The sequence below is a fragment of the Oncorhynchus mykiss genome, chromosome 19 (assembly GCF_057628025.1).
Source record: "Oncorhynchus mykiss isolate SJ-2025 chromosome 19, ASM5762802v1, whole genome shotgun sequence".
Classification (NCBI taxonomy): domain Eukaryota; kingdom Metazoa; phylum Chordata; class Actinopteri; order Salmoniformes; family Salmonidae; genus Oncorhynchus; species Oncorhynchus mykiss.
Window position 1 is genome coordinate 48,301,500 of NC_143040.1, and position 27,996 is coordinate 48,329,495.

A 27,996-nucleotide genomic window follows, 5' to 3' on the forward strand; every position below is an offset into this window, starting at 1 on the left:
AGGTGCAGTGATCAGTAAGCTGCTCTGACCGCTGATGCTTAAAGTTAGTGAGGGAGATATAAGTCTCCAGCGTCAGTTATTTTTGCAATTCGTTCCAGTCATTGGCAGCAGAGAACTGGAAGGAAAGGCGGCCAAAGGGGGAGTTGGCTTTGGGGATGACCAGTGAAATATGCCTGCTGGAGCGCGTGCTACGGGTGGGTGTTGCTATGGTGACCAGTGAGCTGAGATAAGGCGGGGCTTTACCTAGCAAAGACATAGATGATCTGATATAATGGTTATTATATAAATATTTGTGCATAAAGGTGTTCCCACCGCCATTTCTCGCATAATACAGTTTACAGACACAAAAAGACATGCCCGGTCAGCAGCTGGGGACCACGTGAACGGAACCTTGGGTGAGGTGAGTGCAGAGAGGGGGGAAGCCAGGGTGCTGTAGCCCCGGATGAAGCAGTGGTAGCAAATCCCGGGAAACATTGCAGCTGCACTCTGGATAGGGTTGAGGCCACTCCACCACCGCTCTCACCTTGTCCAGATCCATCTGAATGTTTCCGGCAGCGATGACGTATCCCAAAGAGGAGATAGTGGAGCCATAAAATTCACACTTTTCTGCCTTGACAAACAATTGGTTCTCCAGGAGACACTGGAGGACTTGTTGGACATGGAGAACATGCTCCTGAACCGAACGGGAAAAGACAAGGATGTTGTCGAGGTAGACAAACAAGAACCGGTTCAACGTGTCACAGAGCACATCATTGACCAGAGCCTGGAACACTGAGGGAGAGTTAGTCAGTCCGAAAGGCATAACCAGATTACTCGTAGTGCCCACTAGTGTCTTCCATTCGTCGCCTTCCCGTATCCGAACCAGATGGTAGGCGTTCCGAAGGTCCAACTTCGAGAATATAGTCGCCCCCAGGAGAGGCTCGAAAGCCGAGGAGAGGAGTGGTAGCAGGTAACGGTTATTTTCTGTGATATCATTAAGGCCCCGGTAGTCGATACACGGGCGCAGGGTTTTGTCCTTCTCCACCAGTGGTGTAAAGTACTTAAGTAAAATAGTTTTGGGGGGTTATCTGTACTTTACATTACTATTTATATTTTTGACAACTTTTACTTTTACTTCACTACATTCCTAAAGAACATATTGTACTTTCTACTCCATACATTTTCCCTGGCAACCCAAAGTACTCGTTACATTTTGAATACATAGCAGGACAGGAAAATGGTGAAATTCACGCACTTATCAAGAGAACACATGGTCATCCCTATTGCCTCTGGTCTAGCAGACTCACTAAACACAAATGCATCTTTTGTAAATAATGTCTGAGTGTTGGAGTATGCCCCTGGCTATCCATACATTTTAAAAACAAGAAAATACTGCTGTCTGGATTGCATAATTTGAAATCATTTATACTTTTACTTTTGATGCTTAAGTATATTTTAACAATTACATTTACTTTGATATTTAAGTATATATATATATATTTTTTTCCATTATAGATTTTCAGATGAGTATAAGAAACAGTACAACCCCAACCCCTCATTTTCCCATCCATCCCTCCCTATCATCCATCCATCCCTCCCTCCCTCCCTCTCTCCCTCCAATCCACCCACCCACCAAGGCATCATACTTGGATATGCTAAAAAAGTTAATTAAATGTGACAGAAATAAACAGTAATACAAACAAAAACAATGGGAAAAGTTATATCAAACATTCTTATCAGCACAAATGGCCACTAGAACAGACATGACTGCTTACCAAAATATGCAAGTTACACTAAGTAAAAGACAGGCTCTCCACGTATTGTATTAATGGAGACCAGGTTAAGTCAAACTTTTGTCGGGACCCATGCACAGTGTACCTAACCTTCTTCAGAGGCAGAGATGACATCACCTCAACACACTGCATAACTTCCAGTGAAAGAGGACAAGGCAGCGAGCTAGCAGCGAGGCAAATATCACATTCGCCTGATGCGTGGTAGCATTCTGGTCTAGGGGAAGTACCCCAAAAATCGCAGTGAATGTGTTGGGGCTAACAGTTGTATGACACATTATTTGAGAATGCCTCAAAAATGGGGTCCCAGAAGCCATTCAAAGATTGGCATGATCATAATGTATCCCACAGTTGCTGGACTCTGGTGTTATCTCAAACACTTGGGGTCAACATTTGGATATATTTTTGATAATCTGTCATTTGAGTAATGGAGAGGGTGCAAAACTTTAAACTGAATGAGCCCATGCCTTATGCAAAATGAGGTGTGGATAGGCTCAATTCTTTGTTGCCATATCATCGGGTAGCTTGCTACCAGTGTCTTGCTCCATTGCAGATTTTGTACTTGCCAAGGAAGGCGGATTAATGTTCTGTATTATGTTGTATAATCTGGAGATTGTGCCCTTCAGATACGGATTAAGATCTAAGCACCTCGCGACTGGACACTTAAAGGGCTCAAGTGGAAATGAGGGAATGTTTTTGGCAAAACTAAGAGTTTGCAGATATCTAAAAAAAAAAGTGGCCATTGGGAATATTATGGTCAACCTTCAGAGTACCAAATGAGATGAATGTGTTATCAACAAGTAGGTCGCAAAGAAACACCAGACCATTCCTATACCAGAACTGGAATGCTGTGTCAATCTGTGATGCTGGTAAGAGATGATTAGATGTTAATGGAGAAAAGTAGCTTGCTTGTTTAAGGCTAAAGTGATTTCAGAATTGGGACCAGATTTTAAGGGAGTTCCTGACAATGGAATTCAAAACATGGGTACCAAGGTACATGGGTACCAAGGTTCATGGGCATTGGGGAGCACAGGAGTGAGACAGGAGAAGTTAACAGGCTTGACTAACTCCATGATGGCCCCAGTGGGACCATCCTTATTTTCAAATGTAGAAACTCAAAACACATTTAGATATATTTGCTGACCAGTAGTAGTGTAAATAAAACAATTTAAAAAAATGGCCGGCGGGCTTAGGTCTCTCTAAATATACCTTTCTCATTCGTGGATTTGACTTATTCCAAATGAAGTTGGAAATGTAGCTGTCCAGTTGTTTGAACATAGACTTTGGCAGAAAAATAGGAATCATTTGGAATAAGTACAAAAACCTAGATAGTACAGTCATCTTAACAGAATTAATGCGACCTGCTAATGAAATGGGAAGACATGACCACCTTGTGAAATCCTGGTTAGTACACTCCAGGAGTGTTTTGAAGTTGTCACGGACGTCGTCGTGGAAATGACCGGACCAAGGTGCAGCGTGGTGAGCGTACATTTTCCTTTATTTATGTAAATGTCACCAACAGACCAAAGCCACGACCGTGCCGCTTACTAGGGCTATAGTGCCCCTAACAAAGATAACGACCCACAAAATACAAAGGAAAAAAGGCTGCCTAAGTATGACTCCCAATCAGAGACAACGATAGACAGCTGTCCCTGATTGAGAACCATATCCAGCCAAAACATAGAAACAGAAAACATAGAAATAAAGAAACTATAATGCCCGGCCTACCCAAAATAGAGAATAAAAGCCTCTCTATGGCCAGGGCGTGACAGAAGTTATGTTTAAACAGAGCCTTAAATGAGCATGTGACCTTTATCCCCAAATAAGTAAAAACCTGATGCTCCACCTTAAATTGAGCATAACATAAGGTGATTAATGGGGAGGAGCACAGTTTTTGTTAGGTTTAACTTGTAAACAGAGAATGTCCCAAAACCTTGTAGCATGTCCAAGAGATAGGGTATATACTCCACGGGGTTATACATGTATATAAGAAGATCATCTGCATACAAGGACACCTTCTGAGTTAGTATTCCCTCAATCCTCTCCTCCGTGCGCAGGGCGATAGCAAGAGGCTCAATAGCTATATCAAATAGTAAAGGGGATAAACAGCAACCCCGCCTGGCCCCCCTGTGGAGAGGGAAGTAGCTGGAGGTAACGTTGTTGGTGCAAACAGAAGCCACTGGGGACAAGTACCAAATCTTAATTCAGGAAAGGAAGGACAGGCCCAATCTCTAGTACTGTAAATTGATATTCCCACTCAACCTGGTCGAAAGCCTTCTCAGCATCAAGAGAGATGACAATCTCTGGCTGTTGAGTAGAGTGGGCAGAATAAAGAACCTTAAATAGCCGGCGCATATTATAGTAAGATTGCCTACCTGAGATAAATACGGTTTGGTCAGAGTTAGTTATATTAGGTGTTACTGTCTCTAAATGGCGTGAGAGGACCTTAGTGAGAATTTTTTAGTTGCAGCACAAAAGGCGGTATGAGCCACAGTCTAGGGGATTCTTGTCCTTTTTAAGCAAAACTGAAATAGTTGCCTGGGTAAGTGTCTGGGGCAGTTTCTGACTAGAAAGGATTTCATTGTACATTGAGCTGAGGATAGGGGATAGAGGAGAATGCTTTATAAAATTCAATAGGGAAGCCATCAGGCCCAGGAGCTTTGCTGTTCCCGCATGGACTGGATTGCCAGCGTAGCTTCGAACATCACTTATTGAGGCATCCATGCTGGTTTGATAATCTGAATTGAGACAGGTGTTGCCCAGATTGTCTAGAAATGCATGCATACCAGATATCAGCAAGAGCCTCAGACGAATAAAAAGCAGAGTATAATTGCTTAAATTAATTGTTGATTTCTTTGGGATTGATAGAAGTGTCACGCGCTGATCTGTTTCAACTGACCTTGTGATTGTCTCCACCCACTCCAGGTGTCGCTTATTTTCCCTGGTATATTTATGCCTGTGTTTCCTGTCTCTCTGTGCCAGTTTGTCTTGTATGTTCAAGTCAACCAGTGTGGTTTTCCCATATGCCTGCTTTTCTATTCTCTTTTACTAGTCCTCCCGGTTTTGGCCTTTGCTTGATTTTCTGGACTCCATTCCCGCCTGCCTGACCTAACCTCAAGCCTGCCTGACCTAACCTCAAGCCTGCCTGACCTAACCTCAAGCCTGCCTGCCATTCTGAAACTCTGAACTGGTTTTGACCTTCTGCCTGTCCACGACCATTCTCTTGCCTACCCCTTTTGGATTGTTAATAAACATCTTGGACTCTAACCATCTGCCCCCTGTGTCTGCATCTGGGTCTCGCCTTGTGCCCTTATAAGAAGTTAAATCAGCTGCAACACAGATTTTAGGTATGGTGCAGCTAGCAGCGGATTGTCGAAGCTGGTGAGATAACAACTTGCCAGCTTTCTCTCTGTGTTCATAAAATGTTTGCCTTGACTTAAACAGAAGCTGTTCCGTTTGTTTAGTGGAAAGATTACAAAGAGAGACTGCTACACCAATCGGAATTTGACAGAGTTCAGGAGTTGGAGAAGAGGCATACCTGTTGTCCACAGCTAGAATGAGATAGCTCCGATAAGCGTTTAGAGCACTGTTGTCATATGAAATAATTTGGCCCCTTAGATATGCTCCCCCACACAATAGAATGCGATGTCAGGGGTGCAGTTGATCTGTAAAAGGACATCTATGTATTTTTTAAAGGCACTAGATATTAACTCATGTTGATGTCTTTTCACAGATCAACTGCAGTAGTATGTCAAGTCGCCACGCGCGTTGTGACGCATTACTGTCCGGAAAGGGGATATCTAACTGGACAGGGCTATAGTCTAAGATAAAGATGCTGTGATATTGGCTATTAGTTACAAAAGGAAGAGTTCTACTGTCCAGCAGGAAAAAGTCAATCCTAGAGTTTGAGTGATGGACTGGAAGAAAAAAAGGAGTACTGTTTAGCAGTGGGATTGCTCCTCCATGGATCAGACAAATGATAGGATTCTAGAAATGAGTTGATTACTGCGCCTGACAATTACGTTGTTGAGCTTCGGTATGGATCTGTCTAGACTTTGATGCAATACACAATTGATATCTCCGCCCAGTAACAAATTATGATAGTTAAGCTCGGGAAATGTTGCAATGAGGTCAGAAAGAAATTGAGCGTCATCCCAATAGGACCATAGAGGTTAGCCAGTATAACATGTGTGCTAAACAATTTCCCCATCACTATAATATATCTGACATTATCTGGAATTACTTTGGAGACAAAGTGAAATATTTGGTCAAGGTATCCTCTTTGGTTTATCATGGTCGCTGGACCGGAGATGGGTCTCTTGGAGAAAACATGCCTTGATTTAAAGACTTAAGATGAGCATACACAACGCTACGCTTAAGTTCCAGTTGATAAAGCAAGTGGAGCCTAGAGTATGTGAATTAGTCATAGTAATTAGAAATTAATGTTAGTACAATCACATGGCCAGTGTGCTGAAAGGTCAGAGTAATAAAATATAAAGAAAAAACAACAAAATACCCAGAAGAAAATCTTGGAACCCTATGCTGGCCTCCCCCTGTTGGAAGGCTGCATCTACCTCTCCTAGACTAGGGGAAAATAGTACCATGTTAAACCGAACCTCAGTAGAGCTCTATCCAGGGAGAACGTAATCAAGTTTACACAGGGAAGGGATTCTGGAGGGAACCACCTCAGTTCTCTAATGTATCTTATGCACGTTTGAAGGATAGTAAAACAATATATAAAAAAGGAGGTATATGTCCCCCCCGTCAACCCCATCCACTAGGATAACCTAAAAAAAACAAAAAAAACTTTCGGAAAACAAACACAGTATAATTTAACATTTGCATAAATGTAACCCTCAGTTGAACATCTTAACAAGCCAGAACACTGAAAAATGACTGGTAAACACGTGGTAATTAATACCTGTCCTGCAGTGTTCACTCAGCTCTACAACCTGCGGCCCCGTGGCAGCAGCCACTAAGCACAATGGCGGATCTACCAGTCAAATAGTAAAAAATAATACGTGGTCCTTTGGGAGTATAAACGTGTCGGCATTAAACATGCTCACAGTATGTTAGTGGGGTATCCTATTAAGGCATGGAAAGAGAGCTCAGTGGCTAGCCTTAGGTAGCGACTAGGCTAATTAATACCGCTCCCCAAGCTCCGAGGCTGTACAGCCGCATCTAGTTGGTTAAAGCTAATTGTGCCATGCACTGTAAATAAAATACTATTCAAACTATATTGTCCTTGTGAGAACACGTCACCCTATACATACCGTTCATAACGTTAAGTTACTGGTAGAATAATTGTCCTTTTTTTGGCAGCAGGGTGGAGGCAAGTTTCTAATCAAGATATGAGTTCATTAGTTAGTTGCATTAGCATGGCTAGTGCAGGGTCAGAGTATGGGCCTACAAGGGCTAGTTAGTCGTATGTTGCCTGTCTTCCTGTGGATGTAGGTGCGCGACGATGTATTCTTTGGCCCTGGTTAGGTCCACAAATGTTTTCTGCTCGCCGGAGGGAGTAGTGAACTTCAGCACAGCTGGGTAGAGAGTGCCGTACTTGGTGTCCAGACAGCGATGTAGGAACCCCCTCACCTCATTGAAGGCGTACCTCTTCTTCATGACTGCAGCCTTACAGAAGACCTTCTCCTGAACGTAATGGAATTTGACTATGATGTGTCTGGGCGGCTCCCCATTCTTCGGTGTGGACTGTAAGCCTCTGTGCGCAAGGTCAAGGGTGGGGGCGTAATCGAGGCCTAGAATTTCCTGTAGCAGTTTAGCTATAGATAGGTAAAGCTGCAATCCGTCTACGGTCTCGGAGTCCCTCTCTCACGTTGAAAATGTGACCGTTCCCCCAGCGCTGTCTGTTCTCAAGGTCCTCGACCTTGGAAGTAAGTTTGACGACATCTGATAGTAGGGTGACTTGCTCTTCCAGTGTCACCACTTTGTCGGCATAAGTATTTGTGCCGCCTTCCAGGCTATTCAGACGGGTGTCCTGTTTCGCCAAGTCTTCTTTAACGGAGTCGATCTTTGTTGTGGCGAGAGTGGCTATTTGTGCAGATAGGTCAGTGGATAGTGACTCCACCTTAGCCAGCACAGTCTGTTCAGGCTTCATGATAGCCGCCATTACCTTGGGGGGATCAGAATCAGTCTGGTGAGCCCAGGGCTTTAGTAGAGGCCTGCTCTTTTGTGATTCGTGGCCATTGTTGTTTCAACATTTTAAGATGAAAAGGACAAAAAATGTCAGAAAAAGTTTCCAAATTAGTAAATTGGGTTTGATTCCTAATTAAATATTACTAAATGAACACAGCAGGGGAGGGGTTGGTCAAATATTTATAGTAAATTGTACGCCCTGGATAGGAGCACAGAGAGAACGCGTCACCAGCGTACCCTTCTAAACCAAATACTTTTATACTTTTACTCAAGTAGTAACTTTCTATTAAGGTATCTATACTTTTACTCAAGTATGACAATTGGGTACTGTTGAGGTTCGTTTCCTTGTTCCTTATCAATCATTGACTCATTAGTGAAATTAGCATAATGACAATATCTTTAATTAAATCTTTCAAAAACCTTTATTAATGCAATTGCAGACAAAGTTGACAATCAGGAACATGGCACGCATGTTTCCGAGTAAGTTCTGCATCAAAGAAAAGGTCCCATGTTATTTTATTAAACCCAAAGTCCAGCCCTAGTGATGTCACTGCCTACATCATTACCTTTTACTCATGAGACCAAAACCATGCCTACACAGCTATATAAACAAGGCTTTTAGTGTTATCTAACAGTTTAGCAGTAAATGTCCAAGTTGATTTATAGTGGAATGTCTGACTAGTCTTATCTCCTACACTCCCCTGCAGAGTTCTGTCTCAGTCACACATTTCTCAGAGGGGTATCTTTATAAGAGGCAGAAAGAGAGAACTAGAAAAGAACTGTGGAGCAATATTAAACCTCATAATGTAAATATATTGTTAATCTGTAGTCTAGGACCCTATAAATGTAAGGAGGGAGGGGTCTTATAACCCCTCCCCTTCTATTAATACAACATAAGTATAATCAATTATTCTAATACATCAATCATTTGGTACAGCCCCAATCATGACCCCTAGGTGAACCTCTGAGAATACTTTTTCCACCACTGTGGAAAGGAAGAAGGTTCCAACACTCGCAGGTTGATAGGAATCGTACTGTGAGTAACCCTTCCAATAGAGCGTCCGTCAAATGCTCTGGCGTCCATGGGAATGGAGAGGAGTTGTGTGGAGATACCCAGCTCCGACACCAGACTAGTGTCCATAAAGCTCTCGTCGGCCCTAGAGTCCACTAGCAGCTGAAGAGATTTTAACCGGTCACCCCACAACAGGATAGCATGGAGAGGAGTGCGAGTAATGGGAGATGGGAGACTCCCTATATGGCCTACCAGTGCACCTATACCTACTGATGAGCCTGGGCTTTTTACTGGACAGGTGGATATGTAAGTTCCACAATACAGACAGCTTTTAGAGCTCAGTCTGAGTAAACGTTCCTCAGGGGACAATCTAGTCCTGCCGAGTTGCATGGGCACCGGAGGAGGCTTGTCGACAGTCCTCAAGCATTTGAGGGAACTCGGGTGACTTCGGATTCTCTCAGGAATGCTGGCTTTAGTGATTCCCAGGGTTCTTCAGAGGCGAGGGGAAACCGTGGATGGGCATGTGTGCCTGGGAACAGACCTCCTCTCCCTACTGCGTTCCAGTAGTCACCCATTGATCCTTATTGTCAAGGCTATGAGAGTGTCAAGGTCCAAGGGCAGCTCCCGGGCTGCGAGCTTGTCCTTAATTCCCTTTGAAAATCCATGAACGAATGTGTAGAACATGGATTCCGGGTTCCAGGCACTCTCGGCGTTAAAGTGCACTGCGTAGTCTGCCACACTACGGGAGTCTTGATGCAGTTGAAGTAGCTTCCGAGCGGCCTCTCTCTCAGATAATGGAGAATCGAACAACTTCCGCCACGAAATCCTCCAGACTACGACAAACAGTGGATTGTTGCTCCCACACCGCCGTAGCCCAGGTGAGTGCCCTCCCGGACATCAGTGTTATAAGATACGCCATCTTTGAATGGTCCGACGGAAACGAAGGGGGCTGTAGCTAGAAAATGATGGAGCACTGGGAGAGAAACGCCCGGTACGGCAGGCAGGCTCAGGGTCAGAACAGGCAAAACAGGTCGCAACTGGGGAGACTGACAGTGAGAATAAAGTGAGACACGTGCCCAGTGAGACATGGGTGCTGTCCCGCGTAGATGGAAACAGAAAAGTCAGAACCTCTTGCTTAAAACACCAGTGTAAATCCTCAGTGAAAATGCGCCGTAAGTAGTCAAACCTTAAGAAAAATATTCAGCTTTATATTTATATAATTCTCATGTGGCTCATGGAATAGAAGGCATTTTTATAATGTCAGTTAAGTTGATTGCAACAAATGGATAGGAAAGATTAAAATGGTAAAGCACGGAAACTCAAGCGCTGTAGGCTACTGTTGACGTTCATTTCAAGAGCCACTGACTAAGTGCCTTTACCCAGTATATTCCAAACTCTTTGATTCAACTATAGGGTGAAAGTTAATCTACAATATATAAAAGTATAATAATAGTGTTATTAATAATAGCATAAAAGAAAATGAAGAACGCAAATTTATACAAATGCCATCCTTTATTGGTGTTGCTTTATATATATATATATATGTGTTGCTTTATATATATATATATATATATATATATATATATATATATATATATATATATATATATATATTGTGTGTGTGTATGTGTCAGGTAGGTACAGTCTGATCTGGTGTATGTGCCTGTGTGTATGCCTGTGCATGTGTGGACATCCAGGGGTGTGTGAGAAGCTCGGAGGCAGAGAGGCGGAGGTTGGGGTTAGAATGCAGGGCTGAGCGTATCAGACAGCAAGCCTGCGAGGTTAGTAAGGCCCCCTCTTGGGTTAGTCCAGCCCCAACAGGGTAACAGCCCAATAGCAACGTGTGGAGCATCACTCCCAGAGACCAGACATCTGTAGCTGGAGCACAGACCCACAAACTGCCAGAGATGTCCCCATGTCCTGGGCTGTAATAGGGGGAGGTGTTTCCTTCCTGCATTATGACTGCATCATCCAAGCTTTCCAGCATCAACAGGGTCCTGACACACACACACACAAATAGGGCCCGACCAAAAATAATTAAACTCAGTCGGGATCTCAACTAGAATACACAAGATGTAGAATACACAAGATGCAATTTCAAAATCGAGCAAAATTGGTTGTGCATCAGCAGTTTTTCTCTTGTTACAGTATGTCAGTCACTGACAGTAACTCAATTAGCCATGTCAGCTAACAATTCTTACATTGGTAAATTAGTCTAGCCAGCTATCTAAATGTGTATTAATCATGGCCGAATACAGGCACGCAGGGCATGTGCCCAGGGTCCCTGACCGCCAGGGGGACCCCATTGATTTAGTAAGTCACTCAGATATCAATAACATGGCATAAGTCATGGCAGAATGTGTAGAATTGCTGCCCAATGGCAGAATGTGTAGAATTGCAGGAAATTAACTTTAAAGGCCCAGTGCAGTCAAAAATGTGATTTTCCTATATTTATATATATTTCCACACTATGAGGTTGGAATAATATTGTGACAATTATGACAATGCCCTTTTAGCGCCTGACATTTCAGCCTGTTTTGGTGGGATGGAGTTTTGGCCTGCCTGGTGACATCAACAGGCGGTAAATTAGTTAATAGACCAATAACAAAGAGAGTTCCAAACCTCTTTGCCAATAACAGCTAGTTTTCAGTTTTCCCCTCCTACTCAGACCACTCCCAAATAGTCCTAGCAAAATTTTTGCTTGAGAAATTGTTCTTTGCTAAGAAGCTATTTGTCACGTATGCTCCCTCTCCGGCCTCTAGGTCACCAGGCTGCTCTGCACACACACACCTCTCCTTGTTCTTGAAGACAAACTTGTTCAGCTTGAGGTCTCTGAGCACTAGTCCATTGTTATGGCAATGTGCCACAGCTGACACCAGCTGGCGGAACAGGTATCTGGCTGTGTCCTCTGGTAGCCGCCGGGCCTGGAGCATCACCTCTAGGTTCCCGTAGGAACGTGGGAAGAACAAATAGGCATGGGCGTCCCCGACAACCACATCACGCATCTCAATTATGTTGGGGTGGGGGGGCAGGCAGTAGTACGAACACAGAACCTCCCGGTACCGAGAGACAGGAATCACCTAGAACACAGGAACACTGTTGAGAAGTCATAAAGATTCTACAATAGCCAATATTATAGATGGAACAACTGGAATTCAGAAATACTTTTGAGGCCCTAAGAAACCAATAAGACAAGATCTGCATTATGGTGTAACTGTGTTTGCACAGCCTACATAAGAACACATGCCTACTGTACATGAGGGTTCTGTTTCTGTTGAGCATGTTGGCACTGCAGGAATAAGAGGAGATAATGTGGAAAGGCTGGAGTAAGGAGACAAAGAGAGAAGAGACTAGAAGATGGCGCCAACGATTGAGATGGAAAAGAGATAAGAGTAGGTGATTGAGCACCATGTTTTCAAAAATAAATATTTGTATATATTTGTTTTAATCCACAGACCTTGCACACCAACTCCTCGCCGCTGTGAGCATTCGCAGCTCTGAGTACGTTTTCCTGCAGCGGATCATACAACAGGTAGTTCCCCACGTTGCGGGACGGGAGGGGAGGGCGGGACACACCCACCGGTTGGCTGCGTGATACAAAAGGACCGCTCGAGAGACTGTAAGACATATAGCGATCTGGTGACTTACGGATGCTCTCAGGTGATCCTGACACTTCCTGAATGTCCATGTGATAAAATTATCTAAAAGTAACCTATATGAAATATATAAAGTTAAATATCTTCCGTGATTAATAGACAGGGTAGACAAAATAACAAACAACCAGAAACGAACTGCCAATAGAACGTTGCTGATAACAAATACCGCGTTTTTCTAAAAACAACATCGGAATGTTTTGTTTGTAGTCCTAGTCTGACAAACGTGCAAACAATTACGAAAATCAGTGTTAGATATAATTGTTATTTGATTTCACGAAAATTCCCATCATTTTAAATATATTACTTTTTTACATTGATTTTGATTACAGAAAGATACAATATTCCCCCCTCTCGCTTTCTTTCACACAAGCACACACAAACACACCGCAGCAAATGCAAGTTTGTTGGAAGTTTTATTTTTAGTAAATTTTTTTGCACAAACGTGTGGTAATTCATGAACATAGAGATATGTGTGATAACCTGTAGTTTGACTGCACACAACACTGAACACACACATCATTACCATGGCAACATGCTGAGAGGAATACACACACCACAGCAACACACACTACATTACAGACACTTCCCATAATCTCTGGCCTTAACCCTGTAACCTCTGACCCTTAACACATGTGTAGACCTGAGAGGATTGGATATGTGTGTGCTTATACCTATCCAATCCTTTCAGATCATAAGTGTGTAGCGGGTTAGGGGAAGTGTCTAGGGGTGGAAAACATATCTGAGGGGAGCATAGAAATAGAATGAATAGAACGGGGTGTCCCTTTGGTTGTTTCTCTCTCTCTCTCTCACACACACACACACACAAAACAACAAAAACAACAGCAACCAGCACTGGCACAGATATATTGGCTTCAATGTGATACATTGTGTGCGTGCCACACACACACACACACACTCCACCTTTTCACACACTATCTGTACAGCCCTACACTTTAAAACATGAACATACAGGGCCCAAACAAGGGAAGACATTCAGTGGAGAGGTTAGGAAGGTTAAGTGTGACATGCACTGTAAAAGGCTTTCAACTTAAAAACATGAGTGTAAGTGTACCCCACTGACCTAAAATATAAAGTTGTATGAACTTGTATACTATAATGTATCTAATCATTTGTTCCCTGGTTTTGTCAACTCAACTTGATAAGTTGATGTAACTTTACATCAGCTGGGTAACTCCTATTTTAAGTTGAAACTGCTAACGTTTTTGACAGGAGTGTGAGGAAAGGTATGGTAAGACACGATAGACTACAGGAGCCATGGACTTATTTACACTGAACACATCAAACGCATAGAGACCTGTCTCCCTTCACCCCACTGCCCTAACCCTATATCTCTCCCTCCATCCCTTTCTCCCTCATCTCTCCTTCTCTCTCTGTCCATCCTCTCTCCATCATCTCTCTATCTAGCCATCTTTTTCTCTATCCCTCCCTCTTGTATCCTCCCCCAACCCACCCCTCTATCTCTCTTTATTTGAGATCTCCAGCATCTCCCTGGATGGTCTTCTTGATACGGAGCAGCATGGTGGTGAGCCATTGGTCCAGACGAGAGATGGAGTCAAACTCTTTAACAGCTTCAGTAAACGCCTCACAGTTCTGCTCCTCATGGGCATCCAGCAACTTCTACAGAGAGACAGACAGGGGGAGATGGGTGTGGGCTCGTGAAGAAGGAAGCTATGCTGTTAAACGAGCAGCGTGAAGTATTTTACACACACACAAAGGCGCTCATCTTGTCTACCTTCAGCAGCTTGCACTCTCTGGAGTCTGCGAAAGCAGGAAACATCTCCTCATACTTCTCTATGGCCAGCTATAAAAAACACAAAACACACACACAATCACTAATAACTGACAGGTACTCCCTCGGTTCCGTTGGAATAATATGAAGAATGTGTCTACTCCGTGTGTCTTGCTTCAAAACAAGAGAACAATTACCACTAATAATAATGATGATAATAATAATACCTTTGCGTTGAGTTCATCCACTATGAAGTGACAGAGGGAGGCTTTAAAGAAGTACTCTTTGGCATTATACTTCAGCAGGGGGTTGTCCATGGTATTGGTGGCCACCTGACACACACACCATTACATCACTGTGACATCCCTCAGAGAGAACCGATCATCACATTTCAGGGTTTTAAAATGCAGGCAAAACACACCTGCTCGTAGATCTCAATGGCTTTCGGATACTGCTCCAGCTGAGCACTGTAGTGGCCCACCTTCAGCAGACACTTGTTAGCAGAACTGAGAGAGAGGAGAGAGACAGCGAGAGACAGAAGGAACAGCACAGGTCCCAGCATAGAGACCTGGGGAACCCCTCATGACAACTCCCTCTCCCTAATCTCTATGATAGAAAGTACTTGAGTAGTATAATACAATAGCATTTGAGTAATAGTACAGGGTAGCATAACTGAATGGTATAGTATTCATTTATACTAAACATCACAGGAGACTCACCTGTTGGACTCCTCCCCTTTATAATAATCGGCTGCCTGCTCATAGTGGGCGATCGCCTGGGCAACAGGAGACACACACATAAAGTATTGTTCATATGGAGTTCTGTGTGTGTGTATGCGTGTGTGTGTGTGCACGTTTTGTGTGTGTTCCGTACCTTCTCTATGTCCACCAGCTCAGACTCATACACCTCTGCGATAGTGATGTGATGTTTGGCTGCAATAGTAAACCTACCCTGTAATACACATGTGGATCATTACGACAGAGATGGAGAATAACATGTCGATTGCAACAACGCTGATACAGAATCACTAGAATATACAGTACATACTGTATCAGCCTTCATATCGGCGGTCTCAGCCGATGATGGCTAGAAAACATAGCCCCCTTCACACGCAGTACATGCACAATTGCACATAGAAACGGGTGAAGCAGGTTCAAGATGAAAGTGGTATGGTTAGAGGTCACAGGTTAGGGATTAGAGGTCAGGGCTCAAGGGTTGTACTAGGCTTACCATGTCAGTGTAAATATCGATGGCTGCATTTAGACAGTTGATAGCCTCTACAAGAAAGAGGAGGAAAGGGAGGAGTGAAAGAGGGGAGAGAGAAAGAGAAAAGGGGGCAGGGAGATATATGAAGGGAGCAGAGAGTAAGAGAGGTTAGGTTTTCCCACCAGAGAGGGTCAGAGAGAGACCAAAGACAAAAGCATACTTTACCTACTATTAGGGACTAATATCAAAGGGGAGGGTCCCAGATGTCAGGGAGGCTTTGCCCTCTAGTCTAGTATGTTTTGGAGTGAGTGGGTGTAGATACGTGTTCCTACCCTGAGGATCAGCCTTCTTGTAAGCGTTCCCTGCGTCGACGAAGCTAGTAGCTGAGTCCAGTTTGTTCTGCAGCTGCATGTGGAGCCGGGCACCCTGGCAGAACGCATTACCAGCAGCTACACACACACACACACACAAACATAATTATCATGTCTATGGAACGTCGATATTATTTCAGCTGTGTGTGTGTGTGTGTGTGTGTGTGTGAGGCCCACCAGTCCAGTTTTTGGCCATCTTGAACATGTTGGCTGCTCTGGCGTACATCTCACATGCATCTTCTACTTTATGGTGACTCCCCCTGAAATACACACACACACACACACACACACATGGTTATAAACTGCCAGGTATATGAGCTATAGACCTGGACATCGTCAGACAATGTGTGTTTGTGTTTACTGGGTCTCATTCAGGAGGATACAAACTGAACGTTGTCTACTAAAGAAAATCTCATGAATAGAGCTGGCCTACTCTACATGTCAGAGAGCCATGTCTGTTCTACAGAATAGGCCTATATGGAAGTCCAGAGAGGACATACTGTATGAATAAAAAAAGTATTATCTTGTTATCTAAAGATCACAACTTATTTATCTCATGATCATTACAGTACATTACAAACTGTTTTGTCAAGATCAAAAGATAATTTTCTCGTGATCATGACATAACAAAAGTTGTTTTGTTGAAATCACGAGATAATCAAAAGTACCATTGATCATCCATTCATTTGTTCAGATGCATGATAACAACCTCATCAAGGAGCCCTGTGGCTGCATTGATCTCAGTGCTCTCGTGAGGCATTAAAGCCCTGAACGATGCCTGACAGGTAGTCTACCAGGCTGCATGCCGCACCCAATCGCATGCGTTTGGCTAGTCTTGTGAGCTAGCTAGCTAGATAACAAGCTAGCTTGCTATCTATGCTGTTTGTTAGCTTCCATAACTGTTATTTAATTATATGAGACACTTCATGTTTTGTGGATAATATTTTAAATTTACAGTGTGTAAGCTCCATTCCTGACAGGCTGATCAGATACAATTTCAGCCTCAGAGGTTGATAAGTCAGGATGTTGCCTTGTAGGCTGTTTCATAGGTAAGGCTCCTTTCATGCAGATTAGATTTATAGGCTGATGCATATAACCTAGAGTGGGTGTGCTCTATTCCTGGCAGGCTGATTAGATTCAATAGCAGCTTCATATTTAAGGCTAATTTTATTAGCCTCTGGGGATGCTATTGAATCTGATCAGCCTGCCAGGAATAGAGTGCAACCACTCTTGATCATATACATAATGCACTGAATGCTGATCTGCTTGCAAGGAGCTTTACCTGGGAAAGCCTAGAAGGCAGAATCCTGATTTATCAGCCTCTGAAGCTGCTATTGAATCTGATCAAGCTCTGTAAATTGAAATATTATCCATAAAAACATTAAGTGTCCCTTACAATCATATGCATATCAGTTATGCAAGCTAACAACCTGCACAGATAACAAGCTAGCTAGCAAGCTAGGTAACAAGACTACCTAGCTAGCTAGCTCACTCACAAGACTAGCCAAGTTGGCTGCGTTATTGCTTGCATGCGATTGACTGTGGTCCTGGGGGTGGAACACAGCCTTGGAGACAGTGCTGCTGTCAGACATCATTCAGGGCTTAAATGCCCCATGTGCATTTAGGCAAGGAACATTTAGCTTGCTAACATTCTAACTTAGTGTAGCAATCAATAAAAAAATATATGCTCTGATCCACTTAATGTTTTCCACCTCAGCCATACTGTCAATCCATCATCAATACGTTCACACTCCTATTTGTAGAGTGTATCTTGTGATCTCGACAAAACAACTTTTGTTATGTTGTGATCATGATATACACTACATAACCACTACATAATCTTTATTCATACAGTATGTCCTTTCTGGACTTCTGTACCTACACTGCTCAAAAAAATAAAGGGAACACTAAAATAACACATCCTAGATCTGAATGAATGAAATATTCTTATTAAATACTTTTTTCTTTACATAGTTGAATATGCTGACAACAAAATCACACAAAAATTATCAATGGAAATCAAATTTATCAACCCATGGAGGTCTGGATTTGGAGTCACACTCAAAATTAAAGTGGAAAACCACACTACAGGCTGATCCAACTTTGATGTAATGTCCTTAAAACAAGTCAAAATGAGGCTCGGTAGTGTGTGTGGCCTCCACGTGCCTGTATGACCTCCCTACAACGCCTGGGCATGCTCCTGATGAGGTGGCGGATGGTCTCCTGAGGGATCTCCTCCCAGCCCTGGACTAAAGCATCCGCCAACTCCTGGACAGTCTGTGGTGCAACGTGGGCATGCTCCTGATGAGGTGGCGGATGGTCTCCTGAGGGATCTCCTCCCAGCCCTGGACTAAATCATCCGCCAACTCCTGGACAGTCTGTGGTGCAACGTGGATGGAGCGAGACATGATGTCCCAGATGTGCTCAATTGGATTCAGGTCTGGGGAACGGGCGGGCCAGTCCATAGCATCAATGCCTTCCTCTTGCAGGAACTGCTGACACACTCCAGCCACATGAGGTCTAGCATTGTCTTGCATTAGGAGGAACCCAGGGCCAACTGCACCAGCATATGGTCTCACAAGGGGTCTGAGGATCTCATCTCGGTACCTAATGTCAGTCAGGCTACCTCTGGCGAGCACATGGAGGGCTGTGCGGCCCCCCAAAGAAATGCCACCCCACACCATGACTGACCCACCACCAAACCGGTCATGCTGGAGGATGTTGCAGGCAGCAGAACGTTATCCACGGCGTCTCCAGACTGTTACGTCTGTCACATGTGCTCAGTGTGAACCTGCTTTCATCTGTGAAGAGCACAGGGCGCCAGTGGCGAATTTGCCAATCTTGGTGTTCTCTGGAAAATTAAAAACGTCCTGCACGGTGTTGGGCTGTAAGCACAACCCCAACCTGTGGACGTTGGGCCCTCATACCACCCTCATGGAGTCTGTTTCTGACCGTTTGAGCAGACACATGCACATTTGTGGCCTGCTGGAGGTCATTTTGCAGGGCTCTGGCAGTGCTCCTCGTGCTCCTCCTTGCACAAAGGCGGAGGTAGCGGTCCTGCTGCTGGGTTGTTGCCCTCCTACGGCCTCCTCTACGTCTCCTGATGTACTGGCCTGTCTCCTGGTAGCGCCTCCATGCTCTGGACACTACGCTGACAGACACAGCAAACCTTCTTGCCACAGCTAGCATTGATGTGCCATCCTGGATGAGCTACACTACCTGAGCCACTTGTGTGGGTTGTAGACTCCGTCTCATGCTACCACTAGAGTGAAAGCACCGCCAGCATTCAAAAGTGACCAAAACATCAGCCAGGAAGCATAGGAACTGAGAAGTGGTCTGTGGTCCCCACCTGTAGAACCACTCCTTTATTGGGGGTGTCTTGCTAATTGCCTATAATTTCCACCTGTTGTCTATTCCATTTGCACAACAGCATGTGAAATTTATTGTAAATCAGTGTTGCTTCTTAAGTGGACAGTTTGATTTCACAGAAGTGTGATTGACTTGGAGTTACATTGTGTTGTTTAAGTGTTCCCTTTATTTTTTTGAGCAGTGTATATAATAGGCCATTACCCTTTCATATGTAATGAGCAACGATATCCTGGTGGTTAAAACAGTAAATGTTCACAATTTGCAGTCAGATGACCAGAACACTGCAGATCTCCCCAAGGCAGAGGCCTGACTGTCTGCGACAAACAGGCCCGACATTATCCCCCTCACTACTGCATAATGACACTTTTAAAACATTTACATTCTTGTAGGCCTAATCATCATACAGCTACATCACCAATACACTCGCGATTTTTTTGTCCAATGTCATGCAACGCATCGACCCTTCCCCCCTCCGTGATGAATTACTGAATCAGCGCTCGTGTTCCTACACTGACTTGAACAAGGAAACCAGTGCATCTCATCTCACCCGAACATCCCCCCCAGGAATGAGCCGGAGGATTTGACCTTCTTGTCGGCTTCAGCCATCAGCTGCATCGCCTCCTTCTCTTTCCCGGAGGTATCCATCGCTGTTTGGGCTGTGTGTGTGTCGTCGACAAGGTAAAAACAAATATTCCGGAGAATCCGTTTAGCTGGGAATGGATGCTGAGAGGTGGTGCTGATGAGAGAGAATCTTACTCGGTTGTGTGACTATTTATTCTGATTTCCTCAGTCTTGGTGCATCACCACCACCTAGCGAGCTGGAGAAAATTGCACGTTTTAATCCAGTACGCTTTTTTTCGTACGAATCATACTGCATTTATATTTTCTGCTAGCTCCTATAACAAGTATGTTAGAAAGGTATTCATACAAGACTTAAAACAAAACTATGATTAGTATTTGTTTATACTGTTGGTATGGTCTTCCGCTGCAAAGAAGCGGAAGTTGCCTCGAAATTGCGCCAAAGCTAAAAAATAAAATAAACAGAACCATCATAAACTGAATACAGAAGCTGTCGTTTTGTTAACTAGCTAACTGTTAGCAAAATATATGGAATATATTTATATATCTGCTTTAACGTTAGCTAGTTAAGAATATCATTGCACATTTAGCTTATGAAAGAAACGTAACCAAAGAGTATCAATTATCCTGTAAAGTTTGTCTTTAGAAGTGACGTTTGTTTCCCAGTTACGCAACTCGGGTGAGTAGAAACATTTGTCTCCACGATTGTAGCTAACGTTAGCTAGCTAACTAATTTAGCTATTCTAGTAGCAGGTGAGGTAGCTGAAGATAGTTAAGCTAGGTGGTAACTTTTCACCATACATTGTGAGTTAGCTAGCTCAGGTGACTTAAGTTAGCTGTCGTTATATAACAGCCAACGTTAGCTATTGAATTGACTGTTAATTGCGTCATATTCCTCTATTAAACGAGTTATGTTAACGAGGTTAGTCATCTCTTCTCTTCTCCTGAATTATGGCGGTCCGCGGAGCATCCATCGCCTTTTCTTCCTAATTTGAACTTTTTCCTTCGGCTATTTGCACTGCCTCTGCATAGGGGAACTGGTGGACAGCTCGGATTCTTGCTACTTCGACCTTCTTCACCCTTACAGGGAACACAGGAACGTGATTCCACTGACTCTTCCACAACATACCGTATTTATTCCTTCTGCACACGCTTGCCAGTGGCCAAACATAACATTTTATTTACATTACGACACTGCAAAGGTCTGTTCACATAAGCTCTCACTACTTATCTCATATACCCCAGCTTTACATGTCAGAAGAGATTCTTCATCAAATAACAAAAGCACCGATAGGCTTTCCTCTGTCCTTCCATTCACCATACGGTTCATTCGACTCCTAGTCACATTCTGCTTTTAGTTTTTCATCCTCAATTTCCAACGCAACGCCAGAGATGACACCTTTTACCGGTGCCCAGATCAGAAAATGACAACGTTCTACTAAATACTCTGATAATTCCCCAAGACACAATGCACTTTCATTTTGTTCTTCTAACAACAATCAATACAATACCACTCCTGGTCACTTTGACTCCACCTTTCCCAGTGTGTCCTCCACCATCTTGTTGACCGCAAATGGATCTACCAAAAACACATCCTTCTCCATGAAACACTCCAACAAGGAACAAGGCATTATTAGAGTGAGGACTATCTTCATTAGCAACTTCAGCCTGTTTTGCACCATTCTCCAATGTTTTTACAAATGTTCAGGATGTTAGGATGGCTTCAGAATGAGCTATCCCTATTCATCCCCATTACCTCTCTTTCTCTACATTCTCTCTATATTTCTCTATTGTATCCCTCTCATTTCCAGGTGTAAGATGAGTGGAGAGGGTTCTGCTCACAGCTCCTGCAGAGGAGGGCAGAGGGGAGGATGGAGGGGAGGAGGAGGGGGATGGAGGGGAAGACCATGGAGAGGAAACTCACGCCCCCCCAGTGCTCAAAGAGGTATGGGTCAGACACATACACCACACAGTTAGCCTGGTTAGAGATAAGGGACAGTTAGAGGTAAGACTAGCCCCTTACAAGCCTCTAAAGATGCCTTAACCCCCTCAATGATTTCCAACCCTTGGTTTTGGGAAAACACTGACTCCATTGTGGAGGCTTCAGTATCTCTTTCTCTTGCCGTCTCTTTCTAGGGTCCTCTCAGTCCCGTGTGTCTCAGACCACTCTGGACAGACTCTCTCCCTATAAAGGCTGGGCCCTCTACTTCACTGAAGGTAGGTGTGTATCAGTGGAGGCTACCGAGGGGAGAATGGCTCATAATAATGGAGTAAATGGAATTGCATCAAACACATGGAAGTGATGTGTTTGATGTATTTGATACCGCTCCACCTATTCTGCCCCAGCCATTACCACAAGCCTGGCCTCCTCAATTAAGGTGCCACAGACCTCCTGTTGTGTGTTTGTATTTTAATGTGTGTGTGTATTGTCTATATACCTATTTTTTTGTGATCATCTATTTGTGTGTGTTTCCTGTATGAAGGTTTCATAGATAGTTCTCCGTATGTGGAGAAGATCAAAGTGTTTGAACAGTACTTCACCTCACAGATACACCTCTATGACAAAGTAAGATGACAAAAACGAGATTTCTGCACATTGTTTTAACCTCTAAAAAATAGTAGCCTTTGACGAGTGGGCAAGCTTAATTTGTGTGTGTGTGTTTGTGTGTGTGTAGGATGAGATTGAGCGTCAGGGCAGTGTGTTGGTGGACTATAAGGCTCTTGTTGAGGATAAGGAGGTGTGTATGGCTCTTCCGGACCTGTCCAATCAGCTGAGAGAACAACCAGAGACCACCCTCAACTGTCTGGGCCTCGCCATACACCAGGTACATATACACATACGCTTCACTGAAGGTAGTTGTGTCTATGTATTTTAATGTGTGTGTGTGTGTGTGTGTGTGTCAGGTTTTGACGATGGACTTGGAGAGACACGCTGCAGAGTTACAGGGGGAAGGGCTTTCTGGGGGAGCCACACCCATCATTAACATACCCCACATCAGCGCCAGGTAAAACACGCACACACTCTCACGGTCTCTCTCTGACTCAGTTTCAGGTTGTATAACTGTGTGTTTGTTTCAGGTTGTATAACTATGAGCCATTGACAGCCCTGAGGACGCTGCGTGCGAGTGTGTTTGGTCGGTTGGTGTGTGTGAGGGGGACCGTGGTACGTGTCAGCAACATCAGACCACTCTGCACACGCTTGGCTTTCACCTGCTCCGGCTGCTCACACACACACACACTCACCCTGCCACACGGCAAGTTTACCACGCCCACCAAGGTACAACACATACACTCACCTTGCCACAGAGCACTTTCATTACAACCTACATTGGATTGAACCACAGGCTGTATGTGTGCTGATTGTGTGTGTTTCTTCAGTGTGTGCAGCCACAGTGTCGCAGTCGTTCTTTCGTCCCCAACAGGAGCTCCCCTCTCACCCTCACTGTTGACTGGCAGAATATCAAGTAATTCCACTATTATTTATAATGCTTATATATACCTATCCAATCTTCTTAGATCTCCATACATTTCTAGGGTGTATGGGCTAGGGGTCTGTGTCTAGGGTGTATGGGCTAGGGGAAAGTGTTTTGGGACTGAAGCTGTGTATGCAAACTATTTCCCATGGTGTCCCAGGGTCCAGGAGCTGATTGGAGGAGAGCAGAGGGAGGCAGGGCGGATCCCTCGGACGGTGGAATGTCACCTGACCTCTGACCTCTGTGACAGTGCGGTCCCTGGAGACACCGTTACTATTACTGGAACAGTCCGAGTCAGCCAAGACGACGGTATTCACTCACACACACACACGTAGTTGTTAACATCACTGGCGCTGTCTGAGTAATTGATGAGGTGTGTGTGTGTGTGTTTTGTGTGGTGTGTGTAGGCGGCAGCAGGGGGAAGAAGGATAAGTGTATGTTCCTGCTCTACATTGAGGCCAACTCCGTCAGCAACTCTAAAGGTAGCTAAAGGTCTGTTATTGTGTAGTTGTTACTCATGTTATTGGGAGGACAAACAATGAAGTGTTTTCAAATTGTGTGGACAATCAAGTTTCTTCTTAATTAAGGTCAGAAAGTGAAGGAGGCTGGAGGTCAGGGGTCATCTGGAGGTGAAAGGTCATCGGGGATAGAGTTCTCTTTGAAGGAGCTGTATGCCATCCAGGAAATACACAGCCAACCTGATCTACTGAAGCTCATCGTACAGTAAGACACGCACACACAGAATACTACTGTGACACTACCATACTAATATAGTGCTTTTGTTATATATTGTGAGTGACTGATGTGATTTGTATTCCAGCTCCTTGTGTCCAGCCATCTATGGCCACCTGGTGAGTAAGCCTAGTTTTCATTGGTCATGTTGTTTCAGGTAAGCTGTGGCCATGTTTTTAAAAAAAGTGTGTTTTGTTTGTGTGTAGCTAGTAAAAGCAGGCCTGTCCTTAGCGTTGTTTGGAGGCAGTCAGAAGCACGCTGATGATAAGAACAGGATTCCCATCAGAGGAGACCCTCATATACTGGTGGTGGGAGACCCTGGCCTTGGGAAGAGTCAGATGCTACAGGTAACATGCACACACTTAAAAACACGCCAACCTCAAACTAGCTGTTGTAACTGTGTGTGTGTGTGTGTGTGTGTAGGCGGTGTGTAATGTGGCTCCCAGGGGGATCTATGTGTGTGGTAACACTACCAGTACGTCAGGGCTGACCGTTACTCTGTCCAGAGACGCCGGCTCTGGAGACTACGCACTCGAGGCTGGAGCTCTGGTACTAGGAGACCAAGGTAGGGGTGTTTGCGCTTACATCCCAACTGTCATCATCCAACCTGTCATCATCCAACCTATCTGTGCCATTTGTGTGTTTGTGTCAGGGCTGTGCTGTATAGATGAGTTTGATAAGCTGGGCCATCAGCAACAAGCGTTACTAGAGGCCATGGAGCAGCAGACCATCAGTCTGGCTAAGGCTGGTCTGGTGTGTTCCCTACCTGCTAGAACCTCTGTTATCGCTGCTGCTAACCCTGCTGGAGGACACTACAACAGGGCCAAGACGGTCTCCGAAAACCTCAAGTAGACTCACACCTTTTCACCTTTCATTTTTAGCTTATGCTACACTGTAGGTACAAGTTGACTTATTTTGTGTATGTGTGTGTGTAGGATGGGCAGTGCCCTCCTTTCGAGGTTTGACGTGGTCTTCCTCCTATTGGATGTTCCTGATGAGTCGCATGACCGCCGGCTGTCGGAACATGTCATGGCCGTCAGGTCAGGGAAGGGAGGGGCTTCAGGTGCCGTGGTTACACGAGGAGACTACCATCAATCACAGAGCTCGCTGCTGGAGCCCTCCGACACACCTCTTTCTGACCGGCTGCAGGTACCCACACACAAATACCAAAGTACTTTATCAAAATATATGGAATTTCTGACATTGAGTCTGTCTCTGTTAGGTGTGTCCAGGGGAGTGTGTAGACCCCATCCCCCACTCCCTGCTGAGAAAATATGTTGGTTATGCCCGTCGCTACGTTCATCCCTCACTCTCTACCGCCGCTGCCCAGACGCTCCAGGACTTCTACCTCTCCCTACGCTCACACACACACCCCGTCGACAGCACACCCATCACCACACGCCAGCTGGAGTCCCTCATCCGCCTCACAGAGGTAGGCAAACACACTCACTCAAATACACACATGGAATTTGATCATAACACATCCTAAAGTCTCTAACATGTCACACAGACCTGAGCCTGTGCCCTGACTATGTCACTATGTGTGTGTAGGCACGGGCGAAGCTGGAGCTCAGAGAGACAGCCACCAAGAGTGACGCTGAAGACGTAGTGGAGATCATGAAACACAGGTAACACACTGTCCCACATACATTCCCCTAAGTATTTATTTGGACAGTGAAGCTAAAACATTTCATTTGCTGCTACTCAAGCAGTTTGGATTTGAAATCAAATGTTTTAAGGGGTGATTACAGAATGTATTTTTATTTGAGGGTATTTCCATACATATCTGTTTTACCGTTTAGAAATGAACGTACTATATGTATCAAGTCCATTTTGAAAGTGTCAGATGTATTTGGACAAATTCACTTTTGGGGTCCACAATGTCACTTATTGTAAATAAGAACAGAATGTTTCTAAACACATTTCCATGAATATGGATGCTACCATGATCACAGATAGTATTGAAAGAATCATGAATAATGATGGGTGAGTTCGTTACAGATGCACAGAGATCATGCCCCCAAAACATGTTAGCATTTTTTGGGAGGTATGATATTTATACCTCGAAAGATTTCTCATTATTATTCATGATTCATTCATGATTATCTGTAATCCATGGTAGCATCTACATTAATGTAGAAGTGTTCAGAAACATATTCTTAGGACTAGATAAAGTGCTTTCATTTCTGAACGATAAAACAGATTTATAAAATTACCTTCAAATAAAAGGGACACTTCTGTGGGGGACATTCTGGTGTGTGTGTGTGTGTGTCAGTCTGGCAGATACCTTCTCTGATGGTAGTGGAGGTCTGGACTTTGAGCGGTCAGTACTGGGTGTTGGGATGAGTCAGCGTTCGACTGCCAAGAGATTTATCACTGCGCTCAACACACACGCTCAGCGCACACACACCATGTTGTACGACCTCACACAGCTACGCAGCCTGGCCAAGGACCTCAACATACAGGTAACACCCACACACACACCCCTGTCTGTTGCTTTCGGTCTTACGACAGCTGTTATGTTGCATGTCGTGGAATTCAAAAGGTTGTGTGTGTGTGTGTGTGTGTTTCAGGTTGCAGACTTTGAAGGTTTCATCAGTTCTCTGAATGAACAAGGCTACCTGCTGAAGAAAGGACACAGACAGTATCAGCTACAGACTATATAACACACAAACATAATTTAAAGACCTGCTGTTACATAATGCAATACACATGTTTTGTAAAGAATTGGTTGTTTTATTCGTGAATTCTTCCAATACTGAGATGTATATCTGTACAGTACCAGTCAAAAGTTTGGACACCTACTCATTCCAGGGTCTTTATTTATTTTTTACTATTTTCTACATTGTAGAATAATAGTGAAGACGACATCAAAACTATGAAATAACAAATATGGAACCCTGTAGTAACCAATAAAGTGTTAAATCAAAATAATGTAAGATTCTTTAGTAGCCACAATTTGCCTTGATGACAGCTTTGCACACTCTTGGCATTCTCACCAGCTTCACCTGGAATACTTTTCCAACAGTCTTGAAGAAGTGTCCACATATGCTGAGCACTTGTTGGCTGCTTCTTCTTCACTGCTGTCCAACTCATCCCAAACCATCTCAATTGGGTTGAGGTCGAGTGATTGTGGAGGCCAGGTCAACTGATGCAGCACTCCATCACTCTCCTTCTTGGTCAAATAGCCCTTACACAGCCTGGAGGTATGTTGGGTCATTGTCCTGTTGAAAAACAAATGATAGTCCCACAAAGCGCAAACCAGATGGATTGGCGTATCAGTGCTGTGGTAGCCATGCTGGTTAAGTGTGCCTTGAATTCTAAATAAATCAGACTGTTCAACCAGCAAAGCACCCCCAGACCATCACACCTCCTTTTCCATGCTAAACGGTGGAAACCACACATGTGGAGATCATGCTTTCACCTACTTTGCATCTCACAAAGACACGGCGGTTGGAACCAAAAATCTCCAATTTGGAATCCAGACCAAAGAACAGATTTACACTGGTCTAATGTCCATTGCTCGTGTTTCTTGGCCCAAGCAAGTCTCTTCTTATTGATGTCCTTTAGTAGTGGTTTCTTTGCAGCAATTTTATGGGTTTTTTTTTGCGACCACTTGAAACTTTCGAAGTTCTTGAAATATTCCAGATTGACTGAATTTCACCTTGAGTAGGTATGTCCAAACTTTTGACTGGTACTGTATATTAATATATAACGGTTTAATACATTAATAATGAATCTGTTTGAATATGAATTCCTGACCAATGTTAATGTATTTTGACTTTGTATTATGCAAGACTTATAATTTAACTGCTCTGGGGACGAATGTGATCAAATAAATAAGCTAGAAATATTATGAACATTTTGATCAAATAAAGCAAATGTTGAAAATATTAGGAAAAACAAGGTTTTGCAGACTCCTTTGCAGC

General features: G+C 44.0%; 3 protein-coding genes across 9 annotated transcripts; 1 reads left to right on the plus strand and 2 right to left on the minus strand.

Moving 5' to 3' along the window:
- Positions 1 to 10,427: 10,427 nt before the first annotated feature.
- LOC110498575 (tribbles homolog 2) lies at positions 10,428 to 12,735 on the minus strand. The gene is made up of 3 exons (XM_021575231.3): positions 12,389 to 12,735; positions 11,722 to 12,011; positions 10,428 to 10,928 (listed from the first exon to the last, which is right to left on the minus strand). The coding sequence occupies exons 1-3, from the start codon at positions 12,617 to 12,619 to the stop codon at positions 10,562 to 10,564; spliced, it is 888 nt and encodes a 295-aa protein (XP_021430906.2). The 5' UTR covers positions 12,620 to 12,735; the 3' UTR covers positions 10,428 to 10,561.
- A 252-nt stretch (positions 12,736 to 12,987) lies between these two features.
- On the minus strand, positions 12,988 to 20,162 carry LOC110497802 (beta-soluble NSF attachment protein). Its single transcript, XM_021574176.3, has 10 exons — positions 19,831 to 20,162; positions 16,092 to 16,174; positions 15,876 to 15,992; positions 15,568 to 15,614; positions 15,211 to 15,288; positions 15,057 to 15,112; positions 14,759 to 14,843; positions 14,565 to 14,669; positions 14,341 to 14,409; positions 12,988 to 14,225 (listed from the first exon to the last, which is right to left on the minus strand). Exons 1-10 carry the CDS (start codon positions 19,926 to 19,928, stop codon positions 14,073 to 14,075), a joined length of 891 nt encoding a protein of 296 aa, XP_021429851.1. The 5' UTR covers positions 19,929 to 20,162; the 3' UTR covers positions 12,988 to 14,072.
- Positions 20,128 to 27,973, plus strand: mcm8 (minichromosome maintenance 8 homologous recombination repair factor). Of its 7 annotated transcripts, XM_090211193.1 has the most exons (21): positions 20,128 to 20,541; positions 21,407 to 21,500; positions 21,674 to 21,807; positions 21,999 to 22,079; positions 22,346 to 22,428; positions 22,538 to 22,687; positions 22,767 to 22,867; positions 22,941 to 23,139; positions 23,241 to 23,326; positions 23,496 to 23,644; positions 23,743 to 23,817; positions 23,923 to 24,058; positions 24,156 to 24,186; positions 24,274 to 24,414; positions 24,491 to 24,632; positions 24,720 to 24,915; positions 25,003 to 25,216; positions 25,290 to 25,499; positions 25,619 to 25,695; positions 26,343 to 26,532; positions 26,641 to 27,973. In XM_090211193.1, the coding sequence occupies exons 3-21, from the start codon at positions 21,681 to 21,683 to the stop codon at positions 26,731 to 26,733; spliced, it is 2,481 nt and encodes an 826-aa protein (XP_090067319.1). In that variant the 5' UTR covers positions 20,128 to 20,541; positions 21,407 to 21,500; positions 21,674 to 21,680; the 3' UTR covers positions 26,734 to 27,973. The 7 variants fall into 7 exon arrangements, 5 of the variants coding, with proteins under 5 accessions (XP_090067319.1, XP_021429850.1, XP_021429848.1 ...); XM_021574175.3 differs by lacking the exon at positions 21,407 to 21,500; XR_016488958.1 differs by lacking the exon at positions 21,407 to 21,500 and having other exon boundaries at positions 20,271 to 20,541; positions 25,578 to 25,695.
- Positions 27,974 to 27,996: the final 23 nt, after the last annotated feature.

What these genes read in the sequence shown, in the direction of transcription:
- LOC110498575 (XM_021575231.3), bottom strand. Translation starts at nt 12,619, where the DNA reads ATGGACATTCAGGAAGTGTCAGGATCACCTGAGAGCATCCGTAAGTCA. An exon ending in GCGAGGAGTTGGTGTGCAAG is followed by an intron (nt 12,012 to 12,388) that starts GTCTGTGGATTA and finishes CCTGTGTTCTAG; the next exon opens with GTGATTCCTGTCTCTCGGTA. An exon ending in GTCTTCAAGAACAAGGAGAG is followed by an intron (nt 10,929 to 11,721) that starts GTGTGTGTGTGC and finishes TGTGTGTGTCAG; the next exon opens with GACCCTGTTGATGCTGGAAA.
- LOC110497802 (XM_021574176.3), bottom strand. Translation starts at nt 19,928, where the DNA reads ATGGATACCTCCGGGAAAGAGAAGGAGGCGATGCAGCTGATGGCTGAA. An exon ending in GATGGCCAAAAACTGGACTG is followed by an intron (nt 15,993 to 16,091) that starts GTGGGCCTCACA and finishes GTGTGTGTGTAG; the next exon opens with CTGCTGGTAATGCGTTCTGC. An exon ending in CAAGAAGGCTGATCCTCAGG is followed by an intron (nt 15,615 to 15,875) that starts GTAGGAACACGT and finishes TCTTTCTTGTAG; the next exon opens with AGGCTATCAACTGTCTAAAT.
- mcm8 (XM_021574173.3), top strand. Translation starts at nt 21,681, where the DNA reads ATGAGTGGAGAGGGTTCTGCTCACAGCTCCTGCAGAGGAGGGCAGAGG. An exon ending in AGATACACCTCTATGACAAA is followed by an intron (nt 22,429 to 22,537) that starts GTAAGATGACAA and finishes GTGTGTGTGTAG; the next exon opens with GATGAGATTGAGCGTCAGGG. An exon ending in GTGGAGATCATGAAACACAG is followed by an intron (nt 25,696 to 26,342) that starts GTAACACACTGT and finishes TGTGTGTGTCAG; the next exon opens with TCTGGCAGATACCTTCTCTG.